The 24,056-nt window shown below is 42.3% G+C and overlaps 1 protein-coding gene across 1 annotated transcript in view; it reads left to right on the top strand.

The window, feature by feature from the left end:
- LOC146866378 (alcohol dehydrogenase 1-like) overlaps window positions 1-24,056 on the top strand; it is a 151,093-nt gene that overhangs the window by 91,399 nt on the left and 35,638 nt on the right. Inside the window, exon 7 of the mRNA XM_085636225.1 lies at window positions 21,182-21,317. Coding sequence (XP_085492351.1) covers window positions 21,182-21,317 — 136 coding nt within the window. The remainder of the gene's footprint in view (window positions 1-21,181; window positions 21,318-24,056) is intronic.

Here is a 24,056-nt window from a genome sequence, read left to right on the forward strand (position 1 = left end):
GGTGGCCCTCTGAACAGGGTTCTGACACCTTGTTTCCATTGTTCAATCTTTCTTTCCATCTTAACTTCTGTCCATCTATTTTGTTTATATGCCTACATTTCTTTCCATATTTGTGTTCTCTTTTCTGTCCACCTTTTCCAACTTTCCGTCTTTTGCATCCCATTTCTGTTTCCACCTTATTTTCTTTCTTCACTTCATTCATGCTTTACTTCCTTGTTTGCTTGCCTTTCTTTTGCTTCACCCTTACCGATGGTTTTTCCATCTTTTTCTCCTCCTTTCTTTCCATCTTTTTCCCCTCCTTTCTTTCCTTCTTTCCATCTTTTTCTTCACTTTAATTTCCCCACCTTTATTTCTGTCCGTTCCTTCCTCCCTTCTCTCCAACCATGTTTCTATTTTAAGAATGTATACTTCTTTTTTCCTTCCTAGTTTTCTTGTTGACTTTGATATCTTTTTTCCCCTCCTTCTCTGCAGCTTTTTCTATATTTTTAAATCCATCGATCCATCTATCTCCCTATACTTTTCTGTCTTTCTCACATTATTCTCTCTATCCATTTATTAGTTTTAATCTATCTGCTAATTTATATTTTCTCTCCATCCTTCAGTTTTTTCCTTACTTGTTTTTTTCTATCCATCCATTTATCCATCCATACGCCTGCCTGTCTTTTTCATCTCTCTCTCTCCATCCATCCTGCCATTCATTAGCATTCCTTCCTTCCTTCCTATCAATCCATCCATCCATCCATCTCTCATTAATTCACCTCTTCATCCATCCTTCCATCTCATCAGTCCATCCACCCTCCTACCTCTCAATCCAGCCACCGTGTTTCCATTCATCATTCCTTTTCATGCTTCTTCTTATCCAGCCTTCTTTCCATTCACCCACCGTTCTCCCCATCCACCACCTTTTTTCCAGCCACAATTCTTTTCATTCACGCCTCCTTCTCTCATCACCTTCCTCCACTCTTTGCTGCCTCAATACATGCATCAATCCTCCTGTCTGTTCATTCCTCCTGTCTGTTCATCCATACATGCATTAATCTAACCTTCTATCCATCCATGATTCTCTCTAACATCCTTCCTTCTCTCTTTCCATCCATCCAATCTTTTCCTATCAATCCATCCATCCACCTATTGTCTTTCCAGACATTCAACAATTATTCTTCCCAAACATCCTACTCCCCATCCATTCTTCTCTCTATCACACCATCTCTTCCTTTCGTGCCCATCAGAGGTTCAACATGCTATTATCTTGCAGTGGTATTTATAAGCTTCTCTTTTGAGGCCAGCGTCACCGATCAAAAGTCAAAGGAGCCATGAATAGCAAAATTAATGTTTATGTCGCTGAACTCCCAATTGCACCCCACCCTGCTCAAACTGCTACAGTGGGGGGTTGTAACACCCCATATTGGTACTTTTATCTTCATGTCCTCCTTTATTTTCTTCAGTTTTTTTTCTTCGATCATTCTTATTTAGGTATTTTGCCATCTTTCTTTTCTTCCTTCCCTGCATCAGTCTATCAGTCTTTTTCTTCTTTCCTTCCTTACTTATTTTTGACTTTAATGTATTTCTTTCCCTCCTAACTTCCTTCTATCCCTTGTTCCTTGTCTTTTTTCCATTAATCCATCTATACTTCTGTACATTCTTCTGTCTTAATTATCCATCCACAGTTTTCTCCATCACGCTTTATTTTATTAATTCACTCCATCCTTCATTCCACTCTTGCATATTTCCTTTCTTTCTTCACTTCACCCAACTATCAACACAACCATTCATCCATACAGCCTTCTGTCCCTCCGTCGTTTTCTTCTCTCCATTCATCCCTTCCCTCATCCATCCCTTTTTTCCCTCCGTATAACTCTCTATCCTCTTAATTCTTCCTGCCATTTGTCTATCCCTCCGTCATTTCTTCCATCCATCCATCTCTCCATCCATCTTACTTCTTGCCCTCCCTTCTCCCCGTCCATCCATCTCTTTGTCTATCCTTTTCTCTGGGCTTCCCTCAATCCATGTATGTATCCATCCATCATCTTTCCAACCATCCATTGATACTCTCCAACTATCTTTCTCTCATTCCTTTAATACTTCTATCCATCCACCCCCTTCTCGTTATCCATCCTTCTCTCTACCACTCGGTTCCTTTTGTGCTCTCATTTCATTTGTTTTCCCACCTAAAAGCTTAGCCATTTTATCCTCGTATAGTGATATTCAGTTAGAAGCTTTTCTTTGAAGACCAACAGTGAATGGAGCTATAAACAAGAATCCAAGGGCCTCATGTAGGTAAATAAATTTTACCGGTTCTTAAATACCGAGCCGTACCGAATCGGTAAATTAGAATCGGTAAGTTATATGTAGGTAAAAATTCGGTAACAGTTACCGATTCGGTAACATTCGGTAAATACGAATCGGAATTCACCGAATCGGTAAATACCGAGGTGATAATTACCGAATCGGAAAATACCGAGGTGGTATCTACCGATTCGGAAAATACCGAGGTGGTATCCACCGAATCGGAAAATACCGAATCGGTATGTACGGATTCGGTAAATAACATCACATGACTTGACGAAACAGCTAATCCTGTGCAACGACAGCCCACCCAACCAGGAACTGCCCACACCCAGGCAGGTGTACACAATTAGCCGACGTGGCCACACCCAGGCAGGTGTACATAATTAGCCGACCCTGGAGAGGCTTGGAGTGCAGAGGAGAGGCAGGGAGCAGTTGCATGTGCGAGCGGGAAACGAACAGCATGTCCAGCCAGAGAACACAGAAAGACGGAGGGGAAAGGAGGAGGAAGCTCAAATTCAGCCCCAAGGAACTCCAGGTGCTGGTGGAGGAGGTGGTGAAGCAGCACCAGAAGCTGTTTGGGAGGCAATCCCTGCAAGTGCCTGAGGCCGAAAAGCGCAACATATGGCTGGCCATCCAGGCGCAGGTCAATGCTGTGGGAGTGACCCACAGGGACATTGAGGTCCTCAAAAAGCGCTGGTATGACCTGAGGATTGTGACCAAGAGGAAGATGGGCGACATCCAGAAGGAGGCCAGCCAGACCGGAGGTGGAACCAACAGGGCACCTGCCCTCACCGAACTGGAGGAGCTGGTGGCGGCCACAATCGAGCAAGAGAGCGTCGTGGGTCTTGGGGACGCCGACAGCTCTGCCAGAGCCGCAACACACCAAGGTAAGACGAAAGCACAGCAATATAGCCCCCCCTACCCCTATCCCACATCCCCCATTGTGAAACGAGAATCACACTGCAGTCCACACGTGTCAGTGCAGACAGGCAATGCATTCCGGGAGATGTAGTCAGGGCAACACTAACCATGACGTAAATGTCACAGGGCAACAGGGCATGTCACGCACTCGAGGCACAAGGAGACAGAGGACAGATTGGAATGTGAAATGATTTATTGTGACGCTTGCAATGCAGCCCTTCGGGGACACTGAGCCAATGTTGTTTTTCTGTCCACAGATGTGACATCATGCAGTACAGGGCATGCTGCAGGGGAGACGGCACACCTGCCACAAAAATCACCTCTAGCCAGCACGAGTTCAGACCAGGGAGCAGGCCCACTGGCAGCCGCACCACCAACACAGCCAGCCTCGCCGCACACAGAGCCAGCATCACCTCACCGAGAGCCAGCATCACCACAACCACAGCCAGCATCGCCACTCATGTTCGAATCACCGGCCACATCTCCGCTTGCAGGTGTGAGAATGAGGAGGCGTCCAGCAGCCAGGCTACGAGCCTTCGACACCTCGTCAGACGACAGCATGGGCCCAGAAGACCGCTCCGGGCACCAGGAAGGGAGCCATCCCACTGTGCCCCACACCTCACAGGCAGCACAGACGGGAGCAAGAGGGCGCCGCAGGTCGCGTGTCCAGAGTCCACCAGCACCCACTGACGGCCATGGTGTCTTCTTGGGGCTCGAGGGCCAAATGTTGAAGCAACAGCGCCTGCAATCAAAGGCAGTTATGTCAGTCCAGAGGCACATGCGGGTGATGAAGACAAGCTTAGTCAACATGGACACAAACATTGGCGGCATGGCTGCGGGCATTCGGGACATGTCCCAGTCAATCCAGCAGTTGTGCAGCAAATTAGATGCTGACATCGAAGCACGGCGCCGGGAACGCCAGAGAAGGGACACTACCAGCAGGGCACTCAACCGTCTGGCAACTGCGACTTCCCTACTTTGCCGGCGCTCTGTGACGATGCAGGAGGGCCTAACACAGTGCTGCAGCGACCTGTCTCGGGGGATGGTGCAGGTGACAAGTGCACTAGGGGTGCTATTGACTAGTCAGGCGTCGACAACTGCTGCAGGGGATGCTGCGGAGCGCATCGACACCAGCAGCAGCATCACACCCCCCGTCCCAGAAGCACGCAGGAGCAGCAGGCGGCTTGGGGTTGGCTCTAGTGAGGATGCACAGGCCGTGCAATCCACCACTGCAGCGCGTATGCGCAAACATTGATGTGGCCCTGCTTAGCCACTTCCCATTGGGTGACGTAACCCTGGACATACTCCTTGTATAGATGGTATATTGCCAGATTGGCCTGTTCATGTGTTCATGGCGTGGTGCCACATTAAACTACGTCATGACTTCTCACAACTCGCTGTGTCCCCTCACTTACTCAGAAATAGTTGCATGTGATCTCTGCCCGTCTCTCTCTCCCATCGATTGCAGTTGGCACTCTAGCTGCGCTGCCCTCTGGCTGGCCTGACTCATCCTCGTTGTCCTCAACATATGTTAGTTCCACATCTGTACCTTTTTTCGTGGCAAGGTTGTGCAGCATTGCACAAGTGGCAATAATCTTGCAGCAGGTGATGGGTTTGTACTGGCGTGCGCCTCCGCTCTTGTGGAGGCAGCGGAACCTGCTCTTCAGTAGTCCAAACGTGCGCTCCACCACATTGCGTGTTGTTTTGTGGGCCACGTTGTATCGTCTCTCACTCTGGGTTGCTGGGTGTAGGTAGGGAGTGAGGATGAATGAACGGCATGCATATGCACTGTCGCCTGGATGAGTAAGAGGGAACCATCAGTTACATGCCTCTATACACTCTGATTTGCAGGTTTCAAGGGGCGTCACTGTTACTTACCCAGCAGGTATCCCTCTCCGAATTCGCCGGCACTCAGTCGTGTGTAGATCCCACTATTCTGGAAGATGTATGAGTCGTGGGTGCTCCCAGGAAACTTTGCAACAATATCTGTGATGATGTTCCCTGCATCACAGATCACCTGCACATTGATGGAGTGGGTGGACTTCCTGTTCCTGTAGATGTGCTCTGTATCAGCTGGTGGACAGATTGGGATGTGTGTACCATCAATACAGCCGATGACATGGGGGAACTGTGCCATGTGATAAAAGTCTGTTTTTGTTTTCTGCAGTGCAGCCTGTGTGTTTGGGAAGCTTATGTAGTGGTGCATTCTCTGCATCATGGCATCCAGGAACTTCCTGAAGAAACGGGACAGGCAACTCTGGGATACACCACCCACCGCAGCTATCACCACCTGATAACTGCCGGATGCCAGTAGATGTAGGCTGCAGAGCACCTGCACATGTGGTGGTATGGCGTGCGCCCTTCTTGTTGGCTGGTCCAGGAGTGGGTGCAGGTCCCTTATCAGGTCCATGATGGTTTCGGGGTGTAGCCTGTACCTCTCATGTATCTCTGCATCAGTCAGCTGTAATAGTGTGATGCGCTGTCTGTAGATTTGTTCCTCCCGTCGCCACACCCTCAGTCCTGCTGCCTGTAGACGTAGGCGCCTTGCAATGACGTACATGGCGGCCATGTTGTCCACGCTGTTGCATTTTGGGATTGCTTATGTGCATTGTTGATGGTTACCACCTGCTTTCAATCCGTGTTAATTACCGACTCTTATTTACCGATTTTCCTGGATTTCTTAATTACCGCCTGCTCCTACATGTCATTTTAAATTTTTACCACTTCATATTTACCACTTCATATTTACCGATTCGTTAATTATGTATTCGGTAAACATGAATCGGTATTTTGGAATTCGGTAACTATGAATCGGTATTTACCGCCTCATATTTACCGAAAAGTGGTTTTTGGACTCCTACATCTCACTTGTCTGAATACCGGTCGGTAACGGCATATTTACCGAAAATCGGCCGTTACCGACCGGTATTTCGCTACCTACATGAGGCCCTAAATGTTTTATGTTCCATAGACCTCCCCAATGGTACCCACCACCCATTCAGGCTGCTGAAGTGGAAGGTTGATGACGGCCCCAACAAACTAGTGGAAAAGTAGCAAATATTAAAAAGCCACCATTTCTCTGAAGCCGGGGGTGGTGCACATTCTTTCAAAATGATGGTCTCATCATGAGCTTTCCTTGCTTTTATACATTCCAATCTGTTGTGTCTTTCTCATTTTCTTGCTCCTCGTGTCTTTCTTTCACTTTCTCTTTGTTCTTCTGTCCCTTTGTATGTCTACATATCTGTGAGAGGCTGGCTCAGTATATAATGTACACTTATGTAAGTGGACACCTTGCACTGACCCAGACAACCCTTATGGTGATTTTAGTGGTCTTAGACAACCTTAGAAAGCTCTCTAAGTGGTAGCTGTGGAGAGCAGACTTCAGGCTCATGTCCAGAAGAAATGTAAAGCAACTTGTTTTACCAGAACGTAATCTTAACATCTTGTATAGGAACGTCTGTGATGTTCACTGCTGACAAGTCTCTTGCTTCACAATGGGATGATTTGCGTGGTTTCAAAAGTAAGTTCACATTTTTACTTTCTATGTCCAAGTGAATATATCTGCCATTTATCAGCATGCTCAGAGTCATTACTAAAGCTAGCCAAAGCAGAAAGAAAAGTATTCCAGAAATAATCCATAGTTCAATCCATGGTGAAACCAGATAAGTCTTTTTCACGTGATGAAAGAAGTCTTGTGCTTGTTTCTTTGAAAGTTCTTTAGGCTGGCGTTGTTTCTAGTTCACTTGGATCCTCAGAAAACGTATCAAAGTTAATGAAATAGCCAGAGGCAGTTCTCTCAATGGTTGAAATTGCATCAGGATTCGTTGAAATCGCTGGAACCAGTTGATCACTTGCTACGTTGGTGTAGACGGTAAACAGCCAAAATATCGAAAAAAAAATATCGAGTGGACAGAATATCGAGTTTTAAATATAGAATGGACAGAATATCGACATACAAAAATATAGTGGTGAAGAATATCGAAAATCAGGTAAGAAATATCGATTTGCACAATATCGAAGTAAGTAATATCGACAGTCATAATATAGTTGTTAAAAATATCGAATTTTGTTATAGTGTTTTAAGTGTTAGTATATGTGTTAAAAGTATGTATTAATTTTGGAATGTATGTTTGAATATTTTTAAAGTAATGAATTTTATGTTATTTAATTTTTTTGTAATTTAATTCCGTAGCGGGTTGTGGGTTTATAGGGTATTGAGGTGGGAAGTAATTTAATTATAGTACAATAAATAATAATTTTTAGGAATTATTAATTATTTGTAATTTAAGTTTGCGTTTTACTTCTGTAGCAGGTTGTGGGTTTATAGGGGAATAGGGTGGGAAGTAATTTAATTGTTATTAATTAATTATTAATTGGTAATAACTAATTTATTGTAATTAATTATTCATTGGTAATTAATTTGTAATAATTGGTAATTATTATTTATTAATTGGTAATTAATTTGTATTAATTGGTTAATTGATAATTATGTTAATTGTACTAATTTATTATTCGGTGCAGGTTGTGGGTTTATAGGGTAATAGGGTGGGAAGTAATTTAATTTTAATTAAGTAATTATTGAATATATTTTGGTGTGTTAATAATTAATTTACTCTTAATTATTAATTGGTATTTTTTATTATTTATCAATTTTTGGTATAGAAAATTAATTGGTTGTTGATTAATTATTAATTGGTAATTAATGTGTATTATTTGGTAATTCATTTTTATTAATTGTTTAATTGATAATTATGTTAATTGTATTAATTTATTATTTGTAGTGGGTTGTGGGTTTATAGGGGAATATGGTGGGAAGTTATTTAATTGTAAATAAATAATTTGTTGAAATTATTTTTGTATATTGATAAATAATTGATTATGAATTAATTATTAATTTGTATTTGTATTTATTATTATTTTTTTATTGAACATTAATTGGTTGTTAAATAATGATTAATAGGTAATTAATTTAAAAAAAATATTTATTGGTATTTATAAATAATTAATTATTAAAGGATGTGTGATTGGTAAATAATGTTAATACATTTTTTATTACTATTAATAATTAATTTATTTTTAATAAAATATTAAATTATTATTTTTCCTACTATTGCACTCACTGGAGTGGGAATAGTAATTGTTACCCCTACGCTATCCAACGCTTTCCCTACTATTGCACTTACTGGAGTGGGAATAGTAATTTTTACCCCTACGCTATCCAACGCTTTCTCTACTGTTGCACTCTTTGGAGTGGGAATAGTAATTAGTACCGCTATGCTATCCAATGGTTTCCCTACTGTTGCACTCACTGGAGTGAGAATAGTAAATTTTACACTCCCGCTATCCAATGCTTTCTCTACTGTTGCACTCTCTGGAGTGGGAATAGTAATTTTTACCCCTACGATATCCAACGCTTTCCGTACTGTTGCACTCACTGGAGTGGGAATAGTAAATTTTGCCCTCTCGCTATCCAACGCTTTCCCTACTGTTGCACTCTCTGGAGTGGGAATAGTAAGTTTTTTCCCCTACGCTATCCAACGCTTTCCCTACTCTTGCACTCTTTGTAGTGGGAATAGTAATTTTTACCCCTTCGCTATCCATTGCTTTCTCTACTGTTGCACTCTCTGTAGTGGGAATAGTAATTTTTACCCCTACTCTATCCAACGCTTTCCCTACTGTTGCACCCTTTGGAGTGGGAATAGTAATTTTTACCCCTACGCTATCCAACGCTTTCTGTACTGTTGCACTCACTGGAGTGGGAATAGTAAATTTTACCCTCCCGTTATCCAACGCTTTCCCTACTGTTGCACTCTCTGGAGTGTGAATAGTAATTTTTACCCATACGCTATCCAACGCTTTCCCTACTGTTGCACTCTGTGGAGTGGGAATAGTAATTTTTACCCCTACGCTATCCAATGTTTTCCCTACTGTTGTACTCTCTGGAGTGGGAATAGTAATTTTTACCCTCCCGCTATCCAGCGCTTTCCCTACTGTTGCACTCTCTGGAGTGGGAATAGTAAGTTTTACCATCCCGCTATCCAATGCTTTCCCTACTGTTGGACTTACTGGAGTGGTAATAGTAAATTTGACCCGCCCGCTATCCAACGCTTTCCCTACTGTTGCACTCTCTGGAGTGGGAATAGTAATTTTTACCCATACGCTATCCAACGCTTTCCCTACTGTTGCACTCTCTGGAGTGGGAATAGTAATTTTTACCCATACGCTATCCAACGCTTTCCCTACTGTTGCACTCTGTGGAGTGGGAATAGTAATTTTTACCTCTACGCTATCCAATGTTTTCCCTACTGTTGCACTCTCTGGAGTGGGAATAGTAATTTTTACCATCCCGCTATCCAATGCTTTCCCTACTGTTGGACTTACTGGAGTGGTAATAGTAAATTTGACCCGCCCGCTATCCTACGCTAAAAATATAGAATAGTTTTTTATTAATATTACGTTAATATATATAGGTATTACATTTTTATTTTTTTTAAACTTAGATTAATTATTTATTAATTGTAAAGTTATTTAAGTATTTGTAAGTATGTTTTAGTTAATTATATTTATTATTTCATTAATTTTACATTACTTTTAATATATTTAAAAAATTCGATATTTTGACTAACTATATTTTTTACAACGATATTTTGGAATCGATATTTTAGTACTTACCTGTTTGTAGATAGGCAGTCGATATTTTGGCATTCTATATTTTTTCCTCGATATTTTTGTAGGTCGATATTCTTGTCATCGATATTCTGTCAGTGATCCGGTGTAGACAGGTGTATCAGGACGAACTGTTATTTGGGTTTCAAGAGGATTGATTTCTATAGCATTGTTGCTTAGTCCTTCATTTCTTACAGCTGAATTCTCGATGGTGATGAGTCTTTCAGTTTGAACTTCTTGGATAGTAGCTAGGGGAGTGCGTCTGCTACTGGGTCAGAGTCCACATGGCCTACTGCTTAGTATTCGCCACATTGTGTGGTTTGATGAGGTCGATGGACACAAATCTTTTCTCCCTTTTACCAGCAAGGGGCGGCAGAAGTACTGTTCTTGATCCGTGGATGGCTAGGACAGGTACTGGTTGTCTGTAAGAAGGCCCAAATTCTTTCTTCTCTCTGACTAGATCCCCAAGCTTTGGGATCCAGACAGGCCTTGCTGGGATGGCTGGATTTTCCCCAGTGGTGGTTGGCTTCAGGAACACGTTGCTTTGTTTCGATCTTAGTTCATTTAAGTCCTGTAAAACAGCCAAACAATCTTTGATATCAAATGGTTTATTTTCCACCACCGTGCCTTTACATTCGAGATTAGGAACCCACATTCTCGTCCCAAATAAGAACTCATATGGAGCGCCCCCCCCCCCCCCCAGAGAACTTCTTGGCAAATTGTTTAATGAGCGTTGGACCCCATAAAGATGTTTGACCCACCCATCACCCGAACCTAATACCTTAGCTGTTATAGGCCACTTTTTGTCCCGGTTTTTCCTTTCCACAACAGAATTTCCCTCAGGATGGAATGGAGAGGAGGCAAGGAAGGCTAGATTAAAGAACAAAAAGCAACAACAAACAGGTGACGGAATCCTTTTTCCCATATTCAAACTAGTCACCCCAAAGGTGGAAAACCGTCGAAGATTTCCGGACGAAACAAAGGAAGCCCAGGCACCATCAACCAAGGGAGTTTTAGAAAACTCATTAAGGGAAGGCTGGAAAGGGTTCTGGAGAAATCGCATGCCCGCCCTCACAAGAACGCATAACATCCAAATCTTCCCCTATATATGGAAACCAACAGAGTTTATCACCCTCGGCTTCCAAGAAAAAGTGTCATGGAAAACAACAAGTCAAACATGACCACAAAATGGAGCCTGGTCATGCAGGTCCTTCCCAATCAACACCTTCATCGCATTTGGTAGGCAACACGAGAAAAGCCAGCGCAACTTGCGAGAAGCCCCGACAGGGAGAGGAAGCTAGTAACGTGCAGCAAGCCCCAAAACAATCGGAGAATATAATAACCGCAATGCATGAGGAGGATATAATCCCACGAAGTAACATCGGGCCAAACCCCTTGAGTGTTACCATTATGGGAAACAAACGCAAATGCACACTATCTCATGGGGTTTCCCCCCGCGTTCCAAAAAGGGTTTTAAAGAAAGGATCAACACAAACAACCAACGGTAATTCTGTGGAGAGGACGGACGAACAAGAGCAACAATCAGCTCCAAGGAGTGGTAAAAATCTGGCAACTTATGACGCCCTCCCCCAAAGATCAGCTTCTTTAAAACATCCTAAAGACTCTCCTGACCATTCTGAGGCGTTTGAATCCAAGGTGACATTTGTGCCTGATTTTCCAACAAAGGGGCTCCAAGACACCCTTAATCGAGGCAACCTCCTAAAACTGTTCAAGGAAATAGTAAATCTCAAACAGATCACTACCCATGATCTAATATCAGTGGAATTCCAACCGAGTGCCCACAACATGGACATCGAGGAAACCGTAACAACTTGGGCTACAAAGGACCTGGCCGACAAGATTTATTTCGCAAGAACCCAGTTTGGTGTATGGGGTATAATCCTGTTGCAGCACAAGCGTCCAAGATACCCCTATCCATTATTAGAAAAACTTTACAACCCAAAAAAAGGAATATGTGAGAAGGAAAGACAATTTACTTGCTTACGTGGAGCCAGAGGGCAAACTCCAACAACTACTATAACAGGTCATAGTGTTACATCACTAGAAGGCAATCAAAATATAAGCCAACAATCAGCAGTTCAGTTGGACTGGTCATGGTTGCCTAGGATCCTGAATAATCAAAATTCCTAACATCGTGCATAATAACTCAATCCGTTGGCCAAGGCAGAATCAAATTCCAAAGAAATGAATGCCGCAAAGTATTTCATTCTGTTCCTGGAATGTTCATGGTTTTCATGAAATGGCCCTTGAAAATGATACTCTCATCTTTTTCCAGCAACAAGACGTAATCCTGATCCAGGAAACATGGAAACTCTCCCCCTCGCCAATCGCAGGGTTCAAAGAACACCATATTTTGGCAGAAAGATTATCACCCTTCGGGCATCCACGCGGCGGACTGTCAATATACGTAACACAAAAATATGACTGGGTAACAGAAGAGCTGGATGTGGGTCTCTCTTGGGTACAAGTGATTCAAATTACCGTTCATTCACCCACCGGAAATAATAAATGGCACCTATTGGTGTGTAACACCTATATCCACCCGGAGAGGAAAACCCAGAAGGCGAAATATGCAAATTTATCATCTTTGATAAAAGTATTACAGAGATCCCATGCGCAATGCCCGATGTTTATTTCAGGAGATTTTAATAGCAATCTCTTAGGGAAAAATCAGGTAGTAAAAATCAAAAAAATACTACGCGACCTGGAAGATTTAGGTTTATCAATACTGAATGGAAAAACAAGGGGCGACATTCCAGCAGTCATTACTTACTTGAGCGGTAAAGTCCACTCAATAATTGTTTACACAATAATAAGTAAGGTTCTATCTTCTAGTATAGAATCATTCCAAATAGTCAAGCGTTTGGAAAGTGACCATTTCCCTCAAATAACTAAAATGAACATTCCACTCACTGCATTGTATACTCTGCCGTCCTTACTACAACATGCCGAGAAGTTCAACCTTAAGAATTTAAAATGGCGTGGGGGTGGCCTGGAAAGTATATTGGTCACAGTAAAACAACATATGTCCAACTCAAGCTCCCAGCACGACGAAGATCGCATAGAGAACTGGGAGCAACTAATTCAGGTCCTCTTGCACAAATTCCCAGCACCATCAGCGAACTTGGGATGCATTAAGGCAAGGAAGGAGACTTGGTTCAACCAGGACCTAAGAGAAAAAAAGAGAAGCGTTGCACGGGAGGTTCGAGCAGTTGCCTATGGAAAAAAAATGGGAACCAGTACAAACAACTGCAAACTAAAAGAAGCAAGAAGCATGTATAGGAAGTCGTTAAGGGTTGCAAAGAGAACGTACAAGGAAACCATTTGGAACAAACTATTGAGTGCAGGAAAACGGCCAAATAGCAGGGATTTTTGGGGAATCATCAACGACCTAAACAAAGGAGCAAGCCTCCATCAGGAAGCAGGGGTAGGAGAGGAATGCTGGTCCCATCACGTACAATCACTGTATGGTAACACAGTGTCAAGCAGTACCAAAATGCAACGGGGGAGTGTGTTGGAAAGTGGGAAAAACAGAAAAAAAGAGACTCAGGCGAATAAAGACCACGAGGACCAGGAAGAAGTAAACGCGATCGCGGAAACTCCCTTAACCTCTAAAAAACAACTGAGTAGAATAATAAAAAGATTGAAGACTGAAGGAGCTGCAGGTCCAAATGGGCTGCCAAATATGCTCTTTAAAACGGATCCGGATTTCTGGTCAGAGTCCTTAACTCCCCTATTCAACTATATATATTCTCAAAACAAAGTCCCCGCATCTTGGCATGGGAACATCATCCACCCCATTTTCAAACAGGGAGACCGTCGCAACCCCGCCAACTACAGGCTGATATCCCTAATAGACGTGGAAGCCAAGCTCTATGCCTCCTGCATCCTAACTCAGTTACAAGATTGGATAGAAGATATCAATATTATCCCCAAGTTTCAAACAGGGTTCAGGCAAGGAATGGGCACCATCACAAACCTGGCCTGTCTGTCACTTTTAATGGAAAAAGCACTAACTGAGGGTGCGAGACTATACGCCTGCTTCATTGATATAAGGTCAGCATTCGACCGGGTATGCAGAGAGCGCCTATGGGCAAATTTGATAACCTTGGGATTCCCGAATTCCATGTTAACTGCAATAGTCACCTTGTATAACAATACATGGGTAAGGGTTAAGCTAGGTAACGGTGGCAGTATTTCCTCAAAGATTCCGACGTATCAAGGTTTAAAGCAAGGCTGCGTGTTGGCCCCAAGCCTCTTTAACCTTTTTCTTTCGGATGTTAGTAAAGTTTTGGTTACAGCAGAATGTCACCCGCCGAGACTGGCCAACAATCCAACCAACTTTTTACAATACGCGGATGACATAGTAGTACTGAGCAAATCACCAATCGGTCTTCAAAGAGCAATCAACAAATTAGCGGAATATTTAAAACAGGAAAAGCTGGAACTAAACAAAGGAAAAACGAAGGTTGTCCGACTAGTGGAATCAAGTAAACTCAACTTTTAATGGATGGCAAATGGTGAAACGGTAGAAGAACAACCTTCATATAAATATCTGGGAACTTTAATAGAGCAAGGACTGAAACATAAAGAGCAAAAAGCAGTAATAAAAGCAAAAGCTCAGTCATTAATATTTGCATATCGGCTACTGAAATCTAAACTGGACTGTCCCAACCACAATCATTTATTGAAAGTCATGGCCGCGCAAATTTTGCCCACCTTGTCCTACGGACTGGTCACTTGGCAAGGCAAGGAGGCTGATTTATTAAACGCAATGCAGACCAAGATTTATAAAGCCGTTTCTAATCTGCCAAAATCTTCCTCTCCATCACAGATACGGTTAGAATTTGGCCTGCAAAATCAAATCTTCCGGAGCATGAGCGGCTTTGTGAAGCTTTGTAATAAATTTCGTTCCGCAAATCAGCAATCCCTGGACCATCTATGCTGGGAAGAAATAAAGCATCAGGCGGATAACAAAATCCTGAGTGCCTGGGGAAAGCATTTGCAAAATTGTTTGATAGAACTCGACATAGAATCAGCATGGGAATTAAGGATGGATAAAGCTGGGCTAAGTAGCTTAACCAACAAGGCAGCCAAAATGAAATCCTTATTGGAAGATCAAAATTCATTGGCCAAACGTAGGCATGGGTGGACAGTTATTGCATCTTACAAATCATTAAAACCACAAGCATACCTATCTTCTCATTTCAGCGGGTTCCTAAAGAAATTTTACATGGACTATCGGATGGGTGATCACCTGTCAAAAGACTTACTCCCCTCCAGGAAACAGAGCTACCAAACAGAAAAATGCCGTTTATGCGGCTACAAATCCGAATCCCTAGCTCATATCTTTTGTGTATGCCCAGCTGTATTAGATTTGAGACGACGGTATTTAAAACAAATTTTCAATGTCCTAAAAATTCGCACTTGTAGAGAAGCAGTAACAAGTTGGCTGGGAGGATCCTCCATAATCCTGGCATGCAGGGGAATCACATTTATGGGGGCAGTAAGGACTCGCTTGAAGCAGCAAGAGTAGGAAGATCGTAACATCGGAACCCTCAAGAAAAAACAATAAAGAAAATAAACTGTGGAAATAGACAACTATGATTTTACAGAGACAATTTGTCCCATGCTTGAATCAAATGTATCTAATAAGTTTTATGGGCTTTGGAGACAATGACTATATGTTTAATGGTAGTCAACTTTTATATGTGGGTTTTGTAATAATTTTAACAAATTATACAATAAACTTAAACTGAAACTGAAACTGAATGGAGAGGAGTACCGCAATGCAATGCCCAAACGGGCCATGGCTTCTTTGTAAGCTCGAGGGCTAAACGCAGGGCCCGGGTCAGAGTGTAGTTTGCCAGTTGCGTATGTGCCGATAAAGACTCGCAAATCTTTTATAACAGTTCGTGCGTCAGCCGAGCGCTGAGGCCACATCCATAGGAACCTTGAGCACGAATCCACTGCGACTAAGATATATTTATAGTTACCATCCCTTTGCAAGGGACCGCAATCATCCAGGTAAACACAAGCTAATGGTTTATCTGAGATTAACAAGGGCGTCTGCGCAGAACGTTTTACTGTAGAGACTTTCATCTTTTGGCATATTTCAGATTCCAAAACATCGTTTTTGGTCTGTTTCCTAATGCCGGGCCACCAATATCTCTGTTTTAATAACGATACTGTGGCGGAAACACCTGCATGGGCCGAGGCTATCCCTTCATGTGCTGCTAGGATTAGTCCTAGTTTACGTTCCATGTTTGGAATTACCCTATCCCCCACTCCAGGGATTCGAGCAAACGGAACGTTGTTCGTATCAATTATATAATTATATACCAGTATTTGAGTGAAAATTTTTTAGGTAACACTGCACCGCTGCCTTTGCTTGAAGCATTGACAGCCAACAATATCTCGCTGTCTATTCTCGTTTTTGAACGAGTGATCGCAGCTACGGAAGCCGTTTGCACAGCCCCCTTTGCGGCTTCGTCAGCCAATGAATTCCCTGCAACGTGAAAGCCATCACGTTGATGACTCAGCGTGTGTATCACGTGAGCATTTTGTAGTCTGTTTCGCAACTGAACTGCTTGTTCCCAAAACGTTTTATGTTTGATTGTGCCACCTTTTGCATCTTTGAAACCATTTTGAAGCCAATTCTGTAAATACTCATTATACGATTGAACACAATAAAAAGAATCGCACACTATAAGTGTGGGGAATTCGCGATCCGTGTTTTCAATGCCAATTTGAATGCTTGTAGTTCAGCTCGCTGAGCTGTAAAATCTCCTAGAGATGGTGTTTTTGTGACCATCGGTCGGAATTTACCATTGCGCATACGACCTTTAAGGATCGTGCATGCTGCACTGTAAGCTTGCTTAATCTCCGTAGCGGGTTGTGCTGATCCGTCAGTATAAATTATAAATTCATACTGGTCAATAGGGAGAATCTCAATAGGCAGAGGACATTCGTGTTCGTATTGCAGGAATGCTTGTGTTTTTAAATTAGGATCAAAAACATATTCAACATCCTTTGCAGTAAGAGAATTAACCCATTGTATCCATCTTGGATGTAAAGCTTTGCATTTGGAATGCTCGCCTTTGTAACTGCCTCTAAGGCTGGAACCGTAATCACGACAATAAAGCGTTTCCCCTGAGCTAGAGTTCTTTCTTTTGCTACAGCGGTTTGAACTGCTGTCATGATTTTTTTTCTGTCGAAGTGAATCGCATTTCCCCTTGGTATTCAAGTTGATCTAAGATCTCCCTGACCTGTTTTTTAGCTTCTTGCTTAATTGGGTACTGTCTTTGTGCAGGAGGTTGACATTTTAATTGGATTTTATGGTGAGGAGAGTCCTCATCCCATCCTACATGATTTTTGTATAATGCTGGGGCCTGGGCAACTGCCCATTTCCTAGCATAAGTATATTTTAAATTTATAGAAACATGGTTGGAGAAGGCTTGCATAATGATGTCTTTGCCATATGGGCACTTCCTGACAAATTTTGGTGGCCTGTCCCGTTCTGCTAGAAGTATGTCATAACCCCTTGAAAGTTTTTACCAAAAGAGTGTTTTCATTCTTCTTGGTATGTTTCCCTCCATCCAGAGTGTTATTTCATATAACTTTTGTGGAGCCCATTCTCCGTTCTTGAGTTGTGTTTTCAGAATTCTTGGCATGTCTGATCTTCAGACCTGCTACCTTTTTCTTAGTGAATTAAGGTTTTGTTTTGTTTTTCTGAACGTGTTAATCGTCTTTGGACTTCACGCGTTCTTCTTTGTGATCTGACCGTCCTCTTCTTTCGGATTTCTGTGAAGATGTCTGAAAGGTATGAGAGATACGTGTATCAGTATCTTGATACCTGTCAGGTTTTTTCGAATTATCCCTATTCCTGAGGTTATACCTCCTTTCAGAGGGCTCTTTTTGAGGAGACCTACCTCGGGATTGAAAACGTTTCTCTTTTGAATGCTGTTTGTTATTTTCCCACTTCTTTTTAGAAGATGTAGGATTGTGTTTAATTGAGTCCTCCTCAGGACCGTCAGACAGTTGTGGTTTAACGGGTTTTTTACCTAAACTGTCTCTGCCTAATTCTTCATAGGATTTTTCTATTATTCTGGGTAGTTCTTGTTGATGTTCTGTTACATCAAATTCCCTTAATCGTTGGCGGATCGCCACTGCTGCTGCCTTCCCTTTAATATTGGATAATATTATTGTTGAGACATAGTCGAAGTTCTCTAGTAAGTTCATACCTAAATTCAGAGCAGGCTCTGCCCCGTATTCGTTTTGAATTTGTTTCAGGACATCAGGTATTACCGCAGTAGATGGAACACCATGTGTTTTAGTATAGATGGCAGCAAAGACTGTGCTCCAAGTGGTGCAGTCCTCCAGATGTGGTGTGATTCCCATTGGTAGACAGATCGTTAGGATTCTGTGTTTCTCATAAGGGCTAGTATTAGGAAATACTGCTTCGATTTGAGTAATTATTTGAGCTATCCAGAATGGAATTTGGGCACGTTTTGTGGGCATTTTACCCATGACTGCGTGTAACGTATGTGGAGTAATATTTAGTGTATTCCCCTGGTGAGGGGTTTGATTTGGAATGGTTATTTGTGGTTGTACCTTAGGAGTCTGCATGACATATTGGACTAACTGTCTGCAAATCTTTATTAACTCTTTGAGTTGAGTGAGTAATTCATCGTCTGACATCTCTTCAATGTCAGGATGAGGTGTGTAGCCGTCTAAAATCGGCCATGTTACTCCTGGTCTACCTAGTGGACCGAGCCTGGTAATGTGATTGTAATGTTTTAAGGCGCTTTTAAACCAGAGCTGATGCTCCTGGTATGTGAGTGGAATTTCAACATCCTCGAAGAGAATGTATTCCTCAGATGGTTCATCTTCTCTGAAGAAGTGAAACACATGTGTTACTAGATTTGATTCTGGGAATATAATCCATGAATAGAATACCTCTGTCTGAAAAGATTCATGTGCCTCTATCACAAGAACTGCTCTACCACCTCTTGGTGTTAGGCCATGTTTTATAAGTTTTAGAGTGATGGCTCTCCTTAAGTTTTGAGGTATGTTTATAACACCCTCATTGGTTTAATTTAAACCTGTTGTATTAAAAGCTGTTATGACTGGATCAGCCGTAGCCTCTGTTTCCCTGTTAAGGGACATTTGTTTAATAAAAAAAAATGTAGAACAAGTTTCAAGGGAACAAAGATAAGGTGCACAATATTTTGGAACTCTGTATCCTTCAACGTTGAACAAACCAAACAGCTAATACATAGGATTCTCATCCTACTCAGCTATGGCGGATATTAACCCTACCCACTCCAGACGTCTTGTGGAGCATTATGAGTAGAGAAAAGCACGACTGAGTTACTTCAGTATCTAGCGTTAGATTAGTGCCTTACCAAACGTTGGGCGCCATGTGGTGTAGTTCCTATTTCCCTTATAGGCTCTGCGCATTAGAATAATATACACTATAGTTTTTGCATAGGACAGTATGCCTCTGTCGAGTACATTAAACTTAATTACTTTGTGTGCCAGCTAACTCAGAGGTCACTAGAAACATCTCGAATAAACAAGAAGGGAGTAGTTTCTAACAACCGCATAAACATGACAACTTTGTTTCCCTTAGAATCGGAACGTATCTCAGAATCGTGGAAACAATAGATAACAGTTTCACTCATTCAATCGTGCATGCTTAGTTTCTTCAGAGTTACACAGAAATAGATAGACGGGTGTTTTAATAAAAGGATTTATTGAACAGTCTTGTTTCTTGTGTAAGAGATATGAGTTGTTACAATCATTAGACAGTCAGCAAGATATAATACGCACAGCGTAAGCAATAAGAAGAAATAATACTGCAATAGCATTGTCTTTTAGCTATGACATATATTCATATATACATACATAAATAACACAAGCTAATACAGTGGATACTCGTCCGATGCTTTTAAAATAGTTCTACCCCAGTGTACCTAACCTAAGTGTAGTACAAGGTAAGAAGTAGGTGCTGTTTTCTATAGTATGGTATATACTAAGTTTATTTGCCAAGAGTCCCTCTAGGTTCTAGTCAGCTCCATACCTTAGAATGAGAGAGGTGGGAATCTCTTTCCGGGTCTCAAACTCTAACACCCCACGAAGGGAGTCAGAACACTGGAAGCTGGATTCTCTGCGAGCAGGGATGACAGCGTCTGGTCAGTGTGTTAGGCGGGAACTCGAATTCCTTCCGAACTTGCCGTGGCGAGCCGTATCGAGCTGTGTAGGTGAGTTGAGCCGAGCCATGCTGTGCATGCTGTGGTAAGGGAAGGTATATTTATACCTGGAAGGTATTTAGGAATGCTAGCATTGACGTAAAGTCGGGCAGAGGAAGACGTCATGAATGAACCCCTAAGGAATAGTAGTTCATGCATAATAGATGAGTTCTTGGAGAAATCAATAATCCTAGCTTGGGAAGTCCCGCTGGCTTAAGGGTCTGGTTTCTAAGAACTCGTTGTGACGTGGGATGGACGGATGTAGGTGACCATGCCTGTATTTGGATAGCATGGCTAATGCCTAAATAAGGACTGGGATTCTATGCCTAGATAAGGGCAATGCGAATTGTGCCTATATAAGAACATGATTCAGGGAAACCTATGTACAGGCGTCTAAATCAAAACACAACACTATGCGGCCCCTTTGGTTGATCTGGTGTGTTCATTTTGATTTCAAGTGCTGTCGTATGCAGATGACACGCATATTATCATATCTATTTCCAAGGACCAGCAGTTGGTGGCGGGGAGGTTTAACCAGTGCATGGCCAGCATCATCTGCTGCATGAAGGACAACTCCCTGAAGATTAAAGCAGACAAGACTGAAGTGCTTGTGTTTGGTTCCCAAAACTCAATTTCCCATATTCCCTCATTTCTGCCGGCCTTCGGTGCTGGCATTATAATTTTAGATGTCTCATGTACTGTTCTTAATTACCAAATATTCTTTCGTACAGATGACCTACGGGGATCATCTGTCCAAGTTGGACCTTCATTAAGACAACTATAGGAAAAATGCCCTCTGGTGTCACAAGAGGTAGCAAGAGGGTGCCAGATTGTAACAGGCCTAATAAGGGCCTTCTCATTGCTAGGGTAGCAGGAGCACCCAAACTGCAGATTCTCATTTTTCTGTGGCTCTGAAAATCCTTGCACTGGTCCTGAAACAGAGGATTGAAGAAGAACCTGATGTTCTGGGGGATTTTTGGGGAGAGACAATTATAATATTTTCTCAGCTTTCTGTTTTTTGTCTTTCTCAGACTTCTGCCCTTCTTTCTACTCACTATGCACTTGGAACCTGCATCATTGTTGGCGTGTCTCCAAAATCATCGCAGATCTCTTTCGACCCTATGCTGATGCTCTGCGGACGCACTCTGAAAGGAGCCTGCTTCGGAGGTAAAATCTGATGAAATAAAATATCCTACATGGGCAAAATCCCAACTGCAAACGTATTGCCCTTTTCTCTTTACTTCAATTGTGCTTGTGGCAAAAGTGGCAGAGTAGAGAGAATCTACCATGTTTTTCCAACAGACGCAATTAATTTAGTAATACAGAAGGGGCGGGGCCTATTTTATTAAACCAAGTGCACTAACACAAATCATGTGAAAACAGTATCTATGAAGTGGGTTTTCTCATTCACACATGGGTGGTCCAGTGGAAATGACAGAATCCCTTGTATGTACTGTATATGTTTCCATTATAGAACATGTTCCTGGCCAGTGATTTTCAGGGACCCATAACTGGCATCCACCCAAGGTGGAATGAGGTAGTGGAGGGAGGAGGAGCAATGCCACCAGCAAAATGGGGGTTGTGCATGGGTGTATCTGGGTGCATGTGTTTCAGAGTTTCTGTACGTTTGTGTGTGCGTGAGGATCCAAGGCTTCCTGGTGCATGGTAATATTAAGTGGCCTACAAGGGGGATGCCTGTGGCACATTATGACATTGACTGACTTACACGTGAGGCACTTCCGACAAATCATGGCATTTGAAACAATAGGTTGAGAGCCCCATGGAGACCATCATGTAATTGACTGCTGGTTGGTGGATCCTTAGGGCACCCCATGGCGTTGACTGGTATATGGTAAAATGCTCAGGCACACCATCTATTTAACTGTAGTCTGTTGATATCAACATTTGTATAGCAACTTCTGCCATTAGTATGACATTGTAGCACTTTATTCAACTAGGCAATCTTATTGTATGGTTCCAGCATTTCACTCCATGAGTTGCATGTGGCTGGTTGTATATCATTAGTAGACATTTCTATGCTAAAAGCCTATTTAGCTAATGGTTGTGTTAGTCAAAGTAAGATGAGCTAAATCCAGATAGATCCAGATGGGATTTTGTGCGTACCAAAGGCCTTTGCTGGTTTTCCCTGAGCTGGGCTGTTGGTTATGGATCGCCAGTCTGTATAGACTGTTTCAAGGCTGGAGTAAATCTATGGTGTGATGTGCATGTGAGAGGTAGTATGCTTATAGCTAATTTTAGCAAATTGATTGTAAGATGTATGTTGGTGCGGTGAGGGAAAAGTGCTATTCACTTCTCAACACTTTGACAAATATATGGCGATGGTGCTTTGTTGTGAACCTAATAAGAGGTATTTATGCCTAGGGAGTTTTTTTGTGGGAAAGGCAAATTATAGGTGTTACTGGAGTGGTGTTGTGTAGTGGGTACTCTTGGGTAGAATTTGCCGGTAAGTGTCCAATCACAATCAAGTATGGCATATCAGAGATATTTCGGGCTTGTGTGGGTGGGTGTTTCTACACTGTATTGTTGTGGCACTTCGAGGTGTATCTTGGTTTTGACAATACCCTACTATACCCTACCCCTGTGCTGTGTCACATGCATGTAGGGATTATGTCAAAGAAGGCCTATTGATATTCTACGGGGGAGAAGCAAAGTAGAGCAAGCAGAACTCACCATTTTAGAATCATCCTATCGTATCTCATAATAGAGCAGAGCACTTAGTATAAAACAATGTGGGCTTTAGACAACAATGCACCGGCATACGTGTGCATAGGAGTCCATAAACTATTCTGGCAAGCAAAGATAACTACAACATTCACACATTAATTGTATTTAAGCAGCATAGGCAGAAAAAGCGCTTATTTTGTAAAATAATAAGTGCCAGGACCCTGACGAGGAGGCCACTGCAGCTTGCAGGACCCATTGCCCCATCATCGCTGCCAATGACGGTACCAAAACAACTACTAACCATCTCTCTCGCCTACAAGTACAACAGTTCAGATTATTCCGGGTCCCCAAAGCTAAAGGAATGGCTGGGCAGGCAGGCATTAATATTTTATAATGCATATTGTATTCATAAGCAACCATTGTTCTGCTCATCTCCTAATTAGATGAGCAGCGCAACCATGTGGCAGTGTCATAAGGGTGGTGATGACAATTAAGTGCCGTGCCGAGCACCGGAAACCAATTAAGTGATGGTGCCCAGCACCCGAAACCACTGGACCAAATTAAGCACTATACAAAGAGAGGCAGCAGTAGGCAGTCACACATACAGTAGCTGTCCACGTGCATACGGGTACGCATGCAAGTGGATTTTAACCTAAACAACCCAAAATAACATTACATCGCCTAACCAAAGCAATGACGAAAACCCTCTCTTGTGGAATTCTGTGGGCCTCCTAACATCTTTTGACCCTCCAGCCATCCACTGATACCCAATTCCATCCTCCACAAGCTCTGTTCCTTTTTCCAATTCTTCTCCAGTTGTTTCTCCTATTATTTTTAAAAGTACATTACAATTCTGTTCTAACTCTGTTCACTTTCTAACCCAGTGTTCACTTTAATTCCATTTCCAACTCTTTACCTTTTCTTTGCTCTTCTTTTTCCCATTTTGTTCATGTTCTCTTCCCTGTTCTGTTTCCCATTCATCGTTTTCAACCCTCTTTGCAAACACTTCCCACACACCATTCAGACCTCTTTCCACACCTCTTTTCATCATGTTTCCAATTCCTCTTCAAGTCATTTTAACAGCCTCATTTCAGATAACTTTTCAAATTTCAAATCTCCCCCAGTTATTTTAATTATCTTCCAAAATCTCTCTCCTTTTCAAAGTTTTCTCTCCAACTCCTCCATCATAATTATCACTTGCCTACTTCACCATCTCTCATT

This window comes from Triturus cristatus, chromosome 2_1 (assembly GCF_964204655.1).
Source record: "Triturus cristatus chromosome 2_1, aTriCri1.1, whole genome shotgun sequence".
Classification (NCBI taxonomy): Eukaryota; Metazoa; Chordata; class Amphibia; order Caudata; family Salamandridae; genus Triturus; species Triturus cristatus.